Consider the following 18053-nt stretch of genomic DNA (forward strand, 5'->3'; position numbering starts at 1 on the left):
AACAGGTAAAGAAACTTCTAAACACAGCAGCAAAAGTTAGCCATAGAGCAGATGCTCCTGGAAACAGAGGCATGAACTCCACCCACATTCTCTCCAAGTTCATCCAAAGATATCCAAAGGTGCTGCAGCTGGTGGGAGCCACCTGAAGGAAGCTGATATTGTCCACAAAACACATATCCTAGGATGCTGCTGCCTGCCATATGGTCAGGAAATGAAAGGAGATGATGAGTGCAAGTCAGGACAATCTGTCTTTAAGTCAAGGCACATGCACCAGCTTTGCAGTTTGCATTAATATTAAAAAGAACCATACAGAAAAGGTAATGCAAGAAAAGTAAAATAGATAAATCAAATGCTCAGCACACTGGTTTATACATTCCAACTGGTTTGTCACTGTCTCTGAATGATAAAATGGCAAATGCCTGCAGAGCTTTCACCTTTACAGCAGGGAAGAGGTTTTACCAGCCCACAGGATAACCACAGGAGGAGACACTTTGGGAGCCAGGCCGTCATTCTAGTGGAGCATATCCTGTAAAAGAGCTGGAGAATGACTTGGGACAAGGGTCTGGACTGACAGGACACAGGGAATGGCTTCCCACTGCCAGAGGTAGAGTTAGATGGGATATTGGGAAGGAATTGTTCCCTGTGAGGGTGGGCAGGCCCTGGCACAGGGTGCCCAGAGAAGCTGTGGCTGTCCCTGGATCCCTGGCAGTGTCCAAGGCCAGGCTGGACAGGGCTTGGAGCACCCTGGGGCAGTGGGAGGTGTCCCTGTCCACAGGGGAAAGTGTCCCCCATGGCAGGGGGTGGCACTGGATGAGCTTTACTGTCTTTTACAGGCTTTTCTGTGACCTTACACAGTACTGCAGTCACCAGCCAGGCTTTAGGAGCTGACTCATGCCTCCTTCCTGGACTTAATTAATTCAGACCCTGTTTCCAAGCACTTCAGTGCCTCCAGGCTCAGGCTCCTCACCCCATCCCATCTTCACTGCAATGTCAAGGTGAGTTTGACATTTGGGGCCTGACCTCCCCTCTGTGTCCATCTTCCAAGCCATTTGCAGACCCTCCTCTTCACCACCTGCACGAAGCACAGTCCCCTCACCACCCAAGCAGGCAGAGGCTGTGCGAGGCACCAGCCCGGGTGATGCCCTGGGTGATGCCCAGGGGGCAGTTTGTTCCACTTGTCACACTCTACAACGTGTCACAGCCAGAGGATAAAGCACCTGAGTTAGTCATAGATCCAGGCATATCAGATTTTTGCCTTTTCAGGGATCATCAGAGGTTCAGAGAAGACCCATGAAAACCCAGACAAAACTCATTTAACCTCCCATATCCTGGGATCAAGGAATCAGCAACAAAAAAGCAGAACTGAAGTGTCAGCACTGGAGATCTGACCAGCTCTTCCCTCTCAGAATCAGGAGTTTAATAACCTGACCAAAGCACCATCCCTGTGAACCTACAAGACACACCTACAATACAAAATATTTAACAACATCAGACCAGACGTTTCCCGTGCTCCACTGCAAATTCACAGCACACAAACACAGCAGGTTTCATTACTCTCTCCCTGGCACAGGCTTCCCTTGGCATAAAGAAATTTAAGCCAAACTTTGCTTTCACCAACCCTAAACTAACACTTACAGTCATCAGTGAGTTATTTTAGAGTTAGACTTTGCTGAAGCCAGCATGGAACTTGAGACTTCATAATTTTGGCCTAACTTTCCTCAAGTAGCCAGTTACCCTGGAAAACAGAGGTTCTCTGAATTGCATGGAATGGTACACTGCTTGAAAATAAATGCATTACATCATATTTGCTGGCAAATGGCTGAAAATGTTTTATACATAATTAAGAGAATAGAAAAACAACTACTGCAGCCAAGCAGGGAAAAATATATTCAACCTTTAGAGATGAAGTAGAGGGTTTTTTCCTGGATGTAATTTTGTCCATCCCATTTCCGGTAAAGAAACAGCTGAAAAGGTGACAACCTGATATGCTGACAGGATTCTGAATAAGGGGAGAGGGAAAACACAACAAACATGACTCTGCGAGGATGAAATAATGAATGTATTAATTAAAATATTCTGAACTTTTTCCTGATAGATTTTACAGTGTTCTTGCTTTGAATGGCTAAGTGTGCTCATCTGCAATGTTCCTCTGGGAACGAGGTGATGTGAATCACAGAGGTCAGAGACCATGCCCAAAACCCACAGCCAGGGTCTCAACCTTGCACTGAGGCAGCACTGTACCTTCAGTTTACAGAGAGAGAAACAAAACCAAAAAGATTAATGGATTTTCCCAAGTCACAAAAAAAGGAGTGGGTGTCAGGGCCAGGAATGATAAAATAAGCTAACATTCCTTCCAAAATATACACTGAAATAAACTACAGATATTCAGCTTTTGTAGAGCAGTTTACTTAGTGCATTCACAGAGTACTTGTGAGACTAATGATAAATTTGTGGCCAATATCAAGAACAACTTTTCCTCTGTGTTGCTTTTAAGAAACTCTCACAAACTCACTGACAAAATCTCTCTTCCCATCCAAGTATTTTGCCTCCAGCACTGAAAAAAACCCACTCTGGGTTTTTTGATATGAGGTCCCTTATTGTGAGGGTTTAGAGTTTTAAAGCAGTGAAGTACTAGTACTGGAGACAAGAAAAAAAAAAATAAAAGCGAAGTATTTCTACTTTAAATTCCAAATACTTTGGACTAGTTTAAATTTCTGGAATCTGAATCTCTTCAATTGGTGATCTCATGTTTCACTCAGGGAATACAGAAATCCACAGGGCTTCTCCTATGGACACACATGTGCTGCACACATGGCTGCTGTGGGGTCAGCACACAGGACACACTACAGATGCCAGGCTCAGAACACATTCTCTCTTGGAAAAGACTGACTGGACTCAAAGTGATGGAAAACTGCTGCTGTGCTGATGGCTGACTTAATGCTACAGAGAAGACAAAGAAAAACAGTGAGGTCTTAACTTTAATCTTGTAAGCTAAAGGCTGTGCAGCCCTCTGTAAGTAGTGCTGTACATTTCCCATCCCCAGCTAAGGAAACTGGATCATGAAAACAGAGGGGACACTTGGACACTTGATGGATGGGATTGCTTCTTCTGCACAGAACACAACACCACAATTCTCCCTTCTGCTGGTCTGTTCTCTTTGTGTGGATTTCAGAGAGCAATCCCACTGAAGATGCAAATCTCTGGGAGAGCCAACCACTGAAGGTTGCAGCAGCAAGCGAGGTGTGGAGAAGAATGCAAATGCACAATTTATCTCTTTAAGGTTTAATCCTGACCACAAATGCAGTTTGAGGACAGGTAGTTTTTCCCCCCATTACTGCCTGGATGTAAATAAAGAGAGGAAATGGGCACTTAGGTGTTTCAGTAGCCAGTTCCTAAGAAACTGGGTAACTGGAAGCCCTGAAAAATGCACATGTGCCTTTATTCTGCAGAGCATGGCTCCAAACCATGCTGTTTTCCAATGGGAAAGATTCCCAGCTTAGCTACCTCCATTCCAGGGGATGAAGTGCATGAGATAAAGTGCATTCCAGCCCCAGCACAGCTGCAGGTGCTGGACCTGACTGCTCCCTCAGGGGACAGGGACATGTCAGGGACAGGCTCTGGCCCAGGAGCCCCCGCACACATCACAGCACTTGTCCAGCAGCATTCCCAGGCCTGGACATCTCAGCTCCCTGGGGCTCTCAGGCAACTGCAAAGGCTGGAAAACTGAATTTTTGCAATACCTCAGCACAAGGCATTGCTGTGGGAGGAATGAAAGAGCAGAGAATGTCCAGGTTCAAGGAACCCACAGTCCCTCTGCTGAGCATGCAGGAATCCAGTCCCAGGCTCTCCCTTTGCCAGGGGTAAACACCATCCTAACCCCAATCCCAGCACTGCACAGGGAACAGCAGATGACATGCCTCCACTTCTTAGATACTACAAAATATGCACCCACGTACAAAATAACGTGACTGCAGACTTTGGGGTTTACACAGAGATGTGATGCATCAGCAGATAAATCAAAACCTAATGGCTTGCTTTATCTGCTGAAGCTAGTAAGTTTCTTGGGAGTTACGTTCAATAGATCATTTAATATGATCTACTGCACAGTGCAGGGAAAGCATCAGCTAAATGCCCCATATGGAATTCAAAGATTTAGCATCACCTCTTTGACTCAAAAAAACCTCAACAGAACAAAAAACTCACAAAAAAAAACCCCAAAAAAAAAAAAAAAAAAAAAAAAAAAAAAAAAAAAAAAAAAAAAAAAAAAAAAAACAAAAAAAATCACCAAAACCCAAAAAACAACCCAAACCAAAAACCCACTGAAAAAACCCCACCAAACCCCAATCCAAACAAAAAAAAAAAAACAAAAAAAAAAACAAAAAAAAAAAAACCAAAAAAAAACACCCCCAAAAACCAAAACCCCAGCACTTTAAAAAAAAAAAAGTTCATCAGAAACCATCTCAGATCCTTCTTCTAAAGCCTTTCAAATAATCCCCCAATAGCTCCATCTCAAATCCATGCAATAGCAGAAACTGATGTGCAACATCAGCTTGCAAGGGAACAGCTGATATATCATAGAAGTACCAGGCCTCTAGAGGGATTTCTTAAATACATGTAATAAAGATACTTCATGGAAAAACTGAGAGGCTGGTTCTGTCTCCTTTGAGAAATCATTCTGCTCTTAAACTTCTACCAGTTTATCAGTGGCTGCAGTTGGGTAGAACTCTTGTTTTAAAGCGTTTCATTAATCTCTTCAGATCATGTAACTCAATACAAGATCTAATTATCTGAAATCTAGGGGGTTTGACTCTTTATTTTGGTTTCTTCCAAGTATATTCTTAACTTCTATGCCAGCACAGAACTGGAAGAAATATACCTTCGTTGGGTCAGCAGACCTGGAAGAAATACATTCTCCTGAGGAAAGGCTGGAGGTTTGGTCCAGCTATGTGTCCAAACTATTAGAACCAGATGTTTTCCTTAACATCTGGGTTGTTCCAAAGGTGTCCCTGTAGTACCCAACAAGCCACACATCTGCAGGAGCCTGGTCAGCTTTGCCAGGTGGGCAATTCCTGCTGGGAGATGTAACACACCATCACTTCTCCTTGGAGATCTCACTCTACTGGAGAGGTAAAAGACGTGAAGCACATTTCTCCTCAGCAGATCTCTGTGTGACACTGCCTTTATTCTGGCTGTCACCCATCATTCTGATCCACATGCTCCATGAGCAACAAGTTCTGCACCTTGCAAAAGTGCAACAGAGCAAACCTGGAGGTGACTGAAGCTCTCCACAGGCAGAACCAACCAACATCACTGCACAATGAATTGGTGAGTTTAAAAAAGAAACTCCTGCTTGGGCCCAGCCTAGCCCTAACACATATTCCTGCCCCCTTAAATCTGCACCACATATACAAAGACTGGCTCATCCAAAAATCCAGATGGGAAGTTTGTAGGCAAGGCTGCTGGAAGCACCACTGACAGCAGCTCAATTCTTGCTCTGTGAAACAGAGCTTCCTTCAAGGCTCAGGTATTAGCCAAAAAATCCTGGCAGCAGCCTTCGTTTGTATTAAGTCAGAGCAGAGTTCTGCCAGCAGACAGCCATGAGCTCACTAGTCTGAAAAAACATCTCATTGACAAGAGTTTTTGTGGAAGCAATAACTTGTTTGTGTGAGAAATAAAGGGAGAAGGGGGAGCAAGTGTATGTTAGGAGGGATAAAACATGTACCACAAACACACTCAGTAACTTAATTTCCATTTAAAATTATGTATGATAATTTCCACTTAAATCTTGCTTCAAGTAAAAAAAAAATTGAATTTAAAAGAAATCATAAAATAAGAGACAGTATTTAGCACCAGTGACATTTTCATATTCCAGTCACACACACTGAACTTATTTCAGACTGGTGTTTTGAAAAATGAGTGCAACCATAGTCTCTGACAGCCAGAGCCGGAGGAAGAAAATATTTGAGGAGGCAAAAGACCCAAAAGCAATTTTTATTCTCTACCAACCAATTTAGAAGAGTCTGGGTAGGCCCCTCCAAAACCATGGAGTCCATCTCAGAGGCAAATAAATGAAAACTCCATCCAGAGCTTCATACTGAAGGACACATATCATCTGGAGCAAATACCAGCAGCATCCAGAGATCGATTCATGGGACTGAGTCAAGTAATGCTAAGGGAGTCAGACTGGGAAAAATGAGCACAGTACTGGGCTACTGCTCTGCTGCTGCAAGAACTGGTTGTGCTAAACCAGATACAAACGGCACAGAGCACATGCAGTGCTTGGTCCCTACCAGCAGCTGGCTTTTCTAAACCTCCAGGGCCTGAATAACCTGCTCATATCTCAGTCTACAGCAGCTTGGAACTCCCAAACCTCACCTAAACTGTCCTGTGTAGCAAAAGGGACGGAAAGGATTCACCTCTACCAACATCCCACTCCCATCTGAAAATGCTGAAGGAGCTGGAGCCAAGAAAACTGGAGAAGCTATGGAGTTCCAGGCACTGAAAGTGCAGAACTCTAGCTAAAGAACTCCCAGAAACGCTCTGCACACGCTGAGAGAGAAAAATGCCACCCAGCCAAGTCAGCACCAATCTGCTTCCCAACTCTGCCAGCACGCAGAATCCACCAGAAAATTAACATCTCCACATCTCAATCCTCACCACAACCCTCTAAGGAACCCCAGTTCAATCCAGGGGCATCACAAGGTCATGTCAGACACTCCACTATCATCAGCCCTTTTCTCCATCTCTAGGATCTGCAGAAGTGCCTGGAGCTCTCAAAGTCTTCCCACTCCCAAGATCTAACTTCCCTTTAATCCCTAGTGCAGCAAGGGATCCTGTCCATAACAGGAGATTATCCCACCTTGCTCCCTGGTGACACCACTCCTCCTCCTGACTTTTTAAGCCTGTACAACCCACCAGTAAAACAGATCCTTGAATATTTAGATTTCCAAACCTGAAAGCTATTCCAGCTATTTCTCCCACTGATAATTCTAGCCAATTGCAGCCAAGAATTAAGGAGAAATAAAATGCAGGCCAGCAGTTCCTGAAGACACTAGAACTCCTTTTAATCCTTCCGTTTACAGAAAAGAGAAAGAGCTTGCCTTTTACTGTTTTTCCCAAAATGAAAACATAAATCTATACCCTAATCATGCAGGTCCTACGCTGACATATCTTTCAATGTCTTTTTTAAAATTAGGATTTTTGTTAGTCTAGTGTAGTGACTTTTGCAAGTAACTGCTGTGCTTTTCACTGAACTGTAAATATTTTTGTCATTGTCTTTATGAGTTATGGTGTTAATTACAAGTTCTGGTTAGACTACAGGAATGTGTTTGTTGTCTTCATTTAAGAAGAAGAATTTGCAAGAGTAAAAACACACCCTCAATGAAGCACAAGGGGGGCTCCCAACATTAAGGACACACTCTGGGACATCCCAAGGAAAAGGCAAAACAGCTCCCTGGAGCAGTGCAGCCAAGCACAGAGCTCAGCACCTGCAGCACACACCAAGCCACGTTTCTATCTCACTCACACACTTTGTCTGGTTCTCTTTTTGATGCAAAGAGGATGTAACATTCATGCTTCCTCACAGGAACTGGGGAGTGCTGATGATTGATGGAGAGAGAAGAGTCTTGCTGCAAAGCTTCACTGGTCATGTTCCTCTCTGCCCCCTAGACACAAACTGTGGGGACAGAACAGATCTCTTGCAGCTTCTCCTGTCCAAAATCACATGTCCTAGCTAACATCTTTTTAGGACTTGCCTGACGCAGGCTTTTGGTTAACCAATGATATAGCAGTCCAGCTGCAGGACTTAAGTTCACTTGGCTGAAGTCTGGTAAGGAATAATTTACATGTCTGAGCTAAAAACCAGAGGAGAAAATCAACCAACCAACCAACAACAACAAAAATCCAACAAAGGGTTTGCATTTGTCAGAGTTTTAACATTTACCTTTGTTGTCACAATAAGCAGTTCAAAGTAGGAATGCTGGAAAACAGCCTTTTCCTCCAATCCTGAAATGGTTTGGGTGAGAAGGATCCTTTAAATGTCACCCAGTCCAACCTCCCTGCAATGAAGAGAGACATCTCCAACCAGTCCAGGTTGCTCACAGCCCCATCCAACCTGACCTTGAATTTTCCCAAGTACCTTACAAAAATGACTGAAAGTACCGAGGAAATAACTCAAATAACAACCTTAAATTCTCATTCTAGCCCCAAAGGTACAACGCAGCACCGATTTTAAGAGCAGATGCTGAGCTGCTAACTGAAGGATCTGACCTGCTAACTGAAGAGATAAGCACCTGCTATCAGCTTCAGGATATAAACTAACCCTTCACAGGTAATATAACCTCACTGTTGCCACTGGGCAAAATTCAAGCCAGGCTGCAGCCACACATAGCCTTCCCTTGCAGAGAGATCAAAGTGCAAAACCAAGCAAAAAATCCTTTTAGAATCAAGGGAAGCCTGTACTCTGTGTGAGGAAAGGAGAGAAAAAGCATAATTACAAATCATGCTTTTCTTCCTTACAGGAAAAAAATCTTTTTAAAACAAAACAAAAAAAATCCAACAAACAATTCCCTTTTGGAGCTGAAGCCCTACAAAACTAATACAAAAAAGCATAAAGAAGCCCTACCATGGCACTGTAGTTTACAGGGACTATCACTATCTTCTGCTTCAGCATGAATTTAGATCCTCATGAGCTCCAGGGGCAGGGCCTCAAAATCCTGCTCCAGATCAAGATCTGCTTATCTTTATAACAGGTGTGTGATTCCTATCAGTCCATCCAGACAGATTGAAATAGCTGGAAAATCTATTTATTCCATGTATTACAACCACTCAAGCACCACAGATGATACAAAGATCTCATCAACATCTATGTTTTAATAAATCCGTGGAAAAAGGGCGAGGACAGACTTTGGTGAAGGCATATTCCCAAAACAACACTATCAGCTTTCATGCTCAGTTTTGCCTGATTCTACAGTTACTTACATGTTAGAAAAACACTGAATACTTAAATAGTTGGTCATAACAAAAGCAGCCTTCACTTCCGAGTAAGATTTCACTTCCTAAAATGTCTAACAGCTATCTCAAATAAGCAACCACTTCTCCCAAAGAAATATAAGAAATTCTGCTTTATAGGCCATTAGCATAATTTCAGTCCTCTGCAGCGAATTCAGTCTCAAGTACAAAATTTAGCTGGTTTTTAGCAGTGCCACATCATGTCATGAGGAGGAACAATGTGTTATGTTGCAAAACTTTACCACAACCTAAGTGGTTCACCATAAAACTTTAATGACTGAACTCCATTTGCAGGTATATACCAGATCCATAGTCACATGGAAAAGGTTTAAAATCAACATGTTGTTATTAGTCTCCCTGTCAACTTCTCCAGAAAGAAAACTGGCTTCATTTTACAGTACCAGACGTGCTCTGGCCCAAGGACACCAGATATAGATGCACAGATAAATGCATGTGCCTGCACACACAACCAAAACGAATCATTTAATGCTTAAAATCTGGATTCAAGCACTATATGAGGCAAATTGTGCACAAAAAAAGGGAAAAAAGAATAGTGTTTTTCTTAATTGATGAATTTATTAGCAGTGCCACATGCCTGTATGAAGGAGCTGAGCATTCTACAGAAGAGGGCAAAAAATCCACTCCATCAGAGAACACCAAGAATTTTTTTATTCATATCTTTCTTTACCCTGAAATTTTGGTGCATGTGGGTCCCATTTAGCTGTAATCCACCCTTGGCCATAAGCACCATCAACGTGCACAATGCTTGACCAGAATAAAGGAAATGAGATGCACAGAAATAGACTGCAATAATACCAAGTCTGAGACAACATCCCACAGGAAGGAAATTCCAGGTTCTGACAGACAGCACCCCACATCACCTCGGTCCTCTCTCCACCCTGTAGCCCAGAGGAGCCTCCTGGGACGAGAGATGGCAGCAGTGCTGGGCGATGTTCTGCACACCATGTGCATCACAGATCTGCTTTTAGAGAATCTTGACCCAGTGCAGGAAGACTTTTAGCGCCAGGGGACTCAGATAAATAATTGCAGGTATGTGATAATTTACGTAAGAGATCAAAAAAGCCCTTCCATCTCTGGCTGAGCACAAATCCCTGGTTTGGTCTCCTCAGGAAGGGCCCTGCCAAACCTCCCAGGGAGTGCCCCCTCTCCAGCTGCACTCAGACACCTGGGGTCCCTTCCTCAGGAATCTGATGGGCAGCAACCAGGCAGCTTTCTGAAAAGATTACATGTCCCACTTAACAGAAAATAGGAAAGAAAAAGAAGAAAAAGTGGTTGGAAAAACAGCCTTTATTCCAAAGGACTGCCACCCTCAGCCCACATGAATTTCCAAGACAGTCCTTGACAGTGACAGGCTGGCCAGGGATTGCAGAGTCCCCATTCCTTGAGACATTAAAAACCTGAACTGAACCGGTGCTCTGCCTCCACCAGAGCTGGTTTTGGGAGCAGCCAGCCTTGGAGGTGCATTCCAGCACTAACCATGCCAGCAGATCCGTGCATTATTAGCTCAGCTGCAGAAGGACTGGGGAAGGGGAGAGGGCTTTGTCCCTGTAACATGAAGGCGACAGCAGGAATTGGGCAGGCTCCCCCTGGATCAGACCTAACTCATCCCTACTCCCAGACTGACCAGAAAAGAGGAACTGAAATGACTGGTGTGCCAAGTACAAGAGACACTGACTTAAAAAAAAAAAAAAAAAAAAGAAGTGATTATGGATATTGGGATAGGAGCAGTTCTTTAGCCTTCCCTGGTTTTCCATTTTTATGTAATTTTTCTGCACCTTGGTGTAAAAATGACCTTAGCAAGGAAGTATTTATAACTGACATTTCTTGATTCTTCTACCTCCAGTCTTGATAAATTCAACAATCTCATGTAGGTTACTTTACCCTTCTACCCCTATTTCCCCAGCTAGAAATTAGAAGTATTTACTACTACTCTTTCTTTTGATGCAGTCATCTAATTGCAAGCTCTCTGTCAAAAAGGCTGTCTGCAACATCTTGCACAACAGGAAAGTCAGCTTAATTGCAATTCCAAAGCTGTGCAAATCCCATCTCACTCTTGCCCCCTCTCAGTCTATTACCGTTATTAAAACTACATAATAAATACATTTAAAGTATCTACAAATACAAACGGGAAACTAAATCCCATTAAAATTTAAATGACGAGCCAAGTACAAGTGAAATTGACTTTTTCAAGTGAAAAGTCAGTTAATTTCTAAAACACATGCTTTAATATTGCCACATGGAAGTCACAGCACAGGTGAGCACACCTGAAATGGATGCAAAACACCAGTGGACAGAAGCAGGAGAGGCAGAGCCAGCAGATTGGAATGTCAGCATTCCTAAGTGACTAATAATGACCATGAAGATTAAAGTGACCTCGTTGCTCAAATGAAGACAAGGACAGAAAACACAGGGTGTTTGAAAGCCATCACTTCCCCGAGAGTAATAGCAGCTATTAAAGTTTTAAATGATCCCTGCATCTCATTGGAGTTTGCTCTCTATGTGGAATTTTTTGACATTTGAAAAGTAAACACTAAAGAATAAGAAAATGCTCAGATATCATCAGCTAGTTCCAGTCTAATAATATATAATTATGACATACAATTATTACACTGATCTCATCAGCTTCTATTTTTAGCTTCAACCAGTTCTTTTAAGTTGAAACTATTTCCTCACCGGAGCTGTGTTACAGTACATCCACTCATCTCGCAGCTGGGATTTATCCCATCTTTCCACCTGTCTCACTATCGTTCACATTATAATTTCTGAAATATAAGCACACACTGATCCCCAAAGCAGATTTTCAAGCACAAAAGGACCTAATTACTGCTCCCAAACACCAACTCATTTATGCAGACATTCCATCCCCAGGTTACTAAGAGAGGAGGGAGCAGATGACCCACTAGGATGAAGCAGAGGATGAAATTACAGGCAACTTTATTTGCTATACCATCACTTAATCTGAGACTAAAGAAAGTGTAAGGCAATGTGGTAAACTGCTGAATGCACACACTTTTAGGCTGTCTGTTGCAGCCAAGACGAACCTTCCTGACAAGCAAACACTCTGTACCTGAAACAGACCAATCTCAAATAAACAGTCAGCACTGATAAAGCTCAAAACAAAACCCCACAAATAATAAAGAGGGTTGGAGCACGCTGACTGTGGAACTTGTGGGTCATTTTTGTCCAAGATAAAGATCTCTTTCCCTCCCTTTGCAGTTCTCCAAGGCCAGCACAAACAATGCTGTACGCTTTCCCAGCTGGGCTGGGAGCACAGGGAGCTCTGGGAGAAGCCCAGCCACAGGAGCAGCAGGTCAGAAGAACCTTTGTGGCTATAAAAAAAGCTGAATTGGATCCCACAGCCAGGTTTTCTCTTTGGGCTCTCTCCTGTTGTGGGCCCAGCCCGTTTCCCACAGCACTGGGTACGTGGGCGCTCGGAGGGACAGCTGCGACCCTTCCTCCTCCACAAGCAGGGACAGCTGCTCCCTTCAGCACTGCACCTCCATGGTGACACGGGACCCAGCTCGGCTTCTGCGGCCAAAGCAGGAGCCTGCCATTCCCAGTCTGGGATTGGGCTGGCCGGCTCCAAAGGCTCCCAGGCCACCGATGGCCAAGTGCATCCCGGCCAGCTCAGCAGGGCCGGCACAGAAACCCGAGCTGTCCCACAGAAATCCCCAGCTGAAGTCACCAGCACAATCCCGGGATGACCCGGCCTGCTGTCCTGGGCAAGGACAGCCAGGGTTAACACAGGCCAGCACCGGCCCGGGAGCAGCTCGGCTGCATTGCCTGATTCTCGGGAGGGAATCGGCGAGAAGGAAGGGTTTCACTGCAAGGCCAGAGAAGGGAAGGAAGGTTTAACTGCAAGGCCAGGCTCCTCCGTGCCAGCTGGCCCCAGACCAAACGGCCTGCTCGGCTCATTAGGAGCCAGCAAGTCCTTCACAATCACTTTCAGAATTAAGTCATAATTAAGACCAAAGGTAAGAAGGGGACACAAGGCTGCCCAGCGCACATCTTTTGCTCAGTATCAGGGTAACAAAGCTTGGGATTAATTGATACAGACTACACAAAGGAAATTCAGTGCCTGCTTCAAACTCATTATCTCTTAACCCATCTTTACCTGCTCCCCTAGAAATCCATCAGAGGAATCCACTGTTCAATTTCAGCCCTCCAGCTACGCAGAGAGAGCGTATGGGAGCTTGAGAGATGATTTATGGTTTCAGTTTTCATTCTCAAGATCTATGGTTGGGCATTTTAAAATGCTGACTGAAGAAAATACTGAAGTAGGATATAAGTGGCAATGGAAGAATGCAAGTCCATGACAAACACCACACCCCTGCCCTCCTCTCCAAGCTATCCCAGTAACACAGGGACACAGGTAAATCTTGGCATTCATCTGTTGAAAGGACTCCGTCTGAAACACAAGATGCTTCCAGAAATGGACTGAATGGTTTCACTTGTTCTCAAGAGACTTCATAGATACTGTATGTGAGCTTGCTCTGAGTGGGTACTTTGTGTCCTGAACATTCCCAGCTCTGGAAAAGCTCAAGTCTTATTGAGGAGCAGAACTAAACCTCTCCAAGGAACCACTGCCATCCCACAGGTACCTCTCACTCCCTGTGGCAACTCAGAGCATCCTCAGAACTTCTCTTCCAGTGGCTGTGACAATTTTAGTCACTCTCATTTTATACATCTTGACATTTTCATCAGCAGATTTTCCAGCTTAGCCATGCCTTGTGTCTGTGTGCAATCCTCTTATAAAGGGAGTGATTTCTTATAAGAACATTAGTGTATTTTAAGCTAGGTTAAAGTAAGTCCCCACAAATACTTTCACACAATATTGCAGAGACCTTAAGTCTAGTGAGGATAATACAAGTAATGTACAGAAAAAGTTGTAGAGCCAACCAATTACCTGCAGGACTTAAACCCCCTGCCACAAAACTTACTTTGAGCTTGTACAGCAAGAGGCATTTCGGGATGTCACTCTGCTTTGGTGATCAGGATTGCACTTACAACTCCCACAAGTTTTTATAAACACCAAGCTCAGCTGAATCACAGGCCATGTGGGGTCTGATAATATCTGTTGTTATACACATATGCTATGAGGAAATCTCAACTGGCAAAATTCCTACTGATACAAATGAATGAAGAGTCACAGATCTACACAGAGACGAATGTGAAATTACCCACTGCCACACACCAGCCTGTGATTCCACACACTTGTGTGGCACCCCGAATTTGGCCCAATAGCACAACTTGCTTTGTACATCTGCAACACGAAAAGGGGGGGGGGGGAAAAAAAAGAAGATCCATGCGCTGTCGTTATGCAGAGCCCAGTACTTGGAGACAAATTACAGCCATGTCACTGAAGCACACACAGAAACATCTGTTTAATGACACTTCAATGATGTGACTGGGGGGCAGGTCCTCCCCACGCCCCCTGAAAGTAAAACGAAACTTTATTGACTTTTTAAGTTAACAGGAGTCTCACCACAGACTTCAGTAAACTTTGGATCAGTCTCTACAGAGAAAAAAGAAACTCTGTTTGGGGTTCTTCCAAGCGATCCTGTTCCTCCCAACACTTCGGTCAAGTTGAAAGATTATTTTATTTCTTTGTCTCCGTGCAAAGGCAGATTGACCAGCTCCCAAACTGCTCCAATTCCCCCATCCCGACCCCTGTATGACCGCCGCAGCTGCCCCCATGCTGCGATTTCTGAATACATCTTTTAATCCATCTTCCAGCCTCCAGCCTGGCAACAATGCTCCTTTCAATGCCCACCAGCACCTACCCAGCCCGCCCGCTCTCCAGCCCTGGAACATCCCCACCAGCTCCCACAAAGCCCGGGATTTACCAGCCGGGAGCCGGCCGGAGTTCTCCGTGCCTGTGGATTTGGACACATGCTCCGGCGCTGAATGTTCCCAGGCTCCAGGCCAGCTTTGCTGGGATAACTCATCTCCCTGCGGCTCCCGGCAGAGCCACCGCGCTCCCCACACGCGGGGGGATCCCGGAACGGGGGGCGAGCTCTCCCCGACCACCACAGCACAGCCCCGGCTCTGGGGCGGGCGCAGCCGCTGCCCCTCGGCGCTCCCCGGTCCCGCCGCCCGCAGAGCCGCCTCTCCCCGCAGCGCCCCGGCCTTACCAGAGCGCGATGCGGCTCTTGGGGTAGCGGAGCCTCTCGATGCAGCCCAGGACGTGCGGCAGCGTGTGCGCGGCGTTGCGGGCGAGGATGGCGAGCAGCACGGTGGGCTGCAGCAGCGCCGACTCGGGCAGCGCGGGCTGCTCGGGCCCCGGCGGCTCGGGCGGCTCGGGCGGCTCGGGGGCGGCCCCGCAGCCGCGCAGCAGCGGCGGCAGCAGCAGCAGCAGCAGCGGCGCGCTCGCAGCCATGATGGGCGAGGGGCAGCCGCCGAGCCGCCGGCAGGCAGAGCGGGCTCCGGCGCAGGGAACGCGGGAGGAGGAGGGGCAGGGAGAGGACGGAGGAGGGAGAAGGGGAAGGAGGAGCTGAGCAGCGCCGCCGCCCGCCCTGCGAGCCCCGCTTGCCGCCCCCCGGCACCGCCCGCACCCCGCGCTGCCGCCGCGGCCCCGGGTGGGAGCCGGTGCCAGCCCCGAGCCCGGCAGGCTGCGGTCAGCGCGGCTGCTCAGCACCCGCGGTAACAGCTGCAAAGCCCGCGTTTCTCCACCCGAGATTTGGGTTTTAAAAGAGGCTTTCGGAGTGTTGCTGCTAAGGCTGAGATGTCCCTTTGTTCGATGCTTACGTGAAGATCTCGCCCTCATCCTTCCCACACAAGTAGGGAATTAAAGTAACTTTGAGCTTCCATATCAGGACGTTTTTGGAAAACATCCGTGGCAACAAATGTTCCTAGGCAGCAGCCGCACACCCCACACCCATCCCACGCTGCAGGAGGGATGCCCTGTTCCAGCTGGAACGCAGCTGGAAGATTAATATTGTAGTCATAGAAAGGCTTAGGTTGGAAGGGACCTTCAGGACATCCTCATTCCAACCCCCTGCCATGGCAGGGACACCTTTCACTGCCCCAGGTGGAAGCCCCATCCAAGCTGGGCTTGGACACTTCAGGGATTGGGCAGCCACAGCCTCTCCGGACAGCCTGTGCCAGGGCCTCCCCACCCTCAGAGGGAAGAAATGCTTCCTAATATCCAATCGAAATGTACTCTCTGTCAGTTTAGGGATGTTCCCCTTGTCCTATCACTATCTGCCCTTCTAAAAAGTCCCTCTCGCTCTTTTTTAGAAGTGCCCTGAAGGGGCTCGAAGGTCTGCCTGGAGCCTTCTCCTCTCCTGGCTGAACAACCCCAGCTTTCTCTGCACCTCTTCTTTGAAGACAGGAAATACAGGGAAGATTTTCCCTGTGCTTCATTGACTTACCCGCCATGGAAATGTTCCCATAAGTAAATCAATGGCATAAAACATATTCCAACAATTAAAATTATTGGGTCATGGTCTTAAAAGTGGCATAGTAATCACAGTTCTCTTAGAAGTTAATAGAATTTGGGCATGCTAGACCCTTTTCAAGATGAAATCTCTAATTAAGGGCCCCATCACAGCATATTTGGGTTTTATTGTGAGTAGGAAGTTTCTCCAAGGTGGACTTTGAGCAGGTGCTGCTCTCGGCTGCGTGCTTGCAACACTTAAAAAGGAGGAAACCTTTAGCAAGCAAACAGTTGTTTAATTATCCATAATCCCACTGGGAATCTCTTGCATCCAGGTAGTGTATATATAAATATACACACACATTATATATAGAGTTAATGTCTGCTCCTCTTTGCTTACAGAACATAATTTATCACATACACCAAATTATATTGTCTCAGTTTCCTGAGCAGATGACTTCCCAAAAAGGATCATTCTAGGAAACTTCAATAAAGAATCTCCAGGTGTCACAGAATCACCTGCACTAAAATTTGAGAAATTCTCTCAATTTGTACTCATCTTCCTGAACAATTAGTGCAAATGTGTTCCTCCTGTTTGCCCTTCACGATGCCTTTATAATTGTCCTTCTAGAATGATACATTAATGAGGCTTTTCTGTGATGGTTAGTTTGCCACATGTTGCTTTTATGCTTGGATTCATTATCCAAATAGAAGGAGCAGCCCTGCAGCCAGTGAGGGTGATTAGAGTTTCACAGGAGCCAGCCCCATCCACACGCACGGAATTCCTCCGCTGCCAAACTGTGCTTGATGGGGAGGGCTGGGAGCTGGCGTTTTCCATCCACTGGACACTCAGCCTGGGTCACAGTCCCGATTTTAGGATGTTTCAGCAGAAATAAGCCCCCTGTCTGCCTGCTTTTGCCAGAACTCTGTGTGCCTTTACCCTGTGCCGCTCTTGATGTTCTCAGTGAAATCTAAACTTCCTTCAGCTCTTTGCAGACTCCTCTCTTCTTTTTATTTTGTGAGCAGCATCAGAGCCATAAGGATTTGCTGGGGGCAAACGAAAAGAATCCAGCAGCATCCCAAAGCCAGTGGTTCGCTCTCCAAAGTGATGTTCCCTCGCTCACACAGCCCCTGTGCTGGGTGGCTGCCGTGGAGCACAAAGGAGTGAGAGCAGCAGAAGCCTGAGACATGAGCTGTTCTTCCATGCAGAAGAGAAAGGAGTCAGCTCAGCTGCATCTCTCACTCCCAGTTGCACACAGCTGGGGCAAAGTTTGGAGAGCTCAGGGAAACAGTTACCTGACAATTCGTGTCATCCCATCACCTGTAAATGTGTATGACTTCATGTCCACCTACAAAGAAATCTGTACTCATTCTGACTTCTTTATTGGTGGCCAAAATTACGTCCTGTGGGGTTTTTTTAAGCCCAGACTCCATCCTGCTGTGACAAGACAATGAGCCACTATGTGGTGAAATATTTTAGCTTTGAGGAAGAAACGGCTTTTTGCAGATGTAAGTCCCACAGAAATCAATTTAAGCCATTTGTTTCAGCCTCCTCTAAATATCTACACCAAACAAGGAGATTCCAGCTATGACAGCTGTCTCTGGCAGAGGCATAATCCCTCGGTTTGGCACGTGACAAATTCTC

General features: G+C 45.8%; 1 protein-coding gene across 1 annotated transcript in view; it reads right to left on the reverse strand.

Moving 5' to 3' along the window:
• The window catches only part of COLGALT2 (collagen beta(1-O)galactosyltransferase 2), a 44499-nt gene extending 28941 nt beyond the window's left edge, over positions 1-15558 (reverse strand). Inside the window, exon 1 of the mRNA XM_041479626.1 lies at positions 15165-15558. Within this exon, the coding sequence (XP_041335560.1) occupies positions 15165-15409 (245 nt within the window). The 5' untranslated portion in view covers positions 15410-15558. The remainder of the gene's footprint in view (positions 1-15164) is intronic.
• Between the last annotated feature and the right edge of the window lie 2495 nt (positions 15559-18053).

Source organism: Pyrgilauda ruficollis, unplaced genomic scaffold, assembly GCF_017590135.1.
Source record: "Pyrgilauda ruficollis isolate IOZ18807 unplaced genomic scaffold, ASM1759013v1 scaffold49, whole genome shotgun sequence".
NCBI lineage: Eukaryota > Metazoa > Chordata > Aves > Passeriformes > Passeridae > Pyrgilauda > Pyrgilauda ruficollis.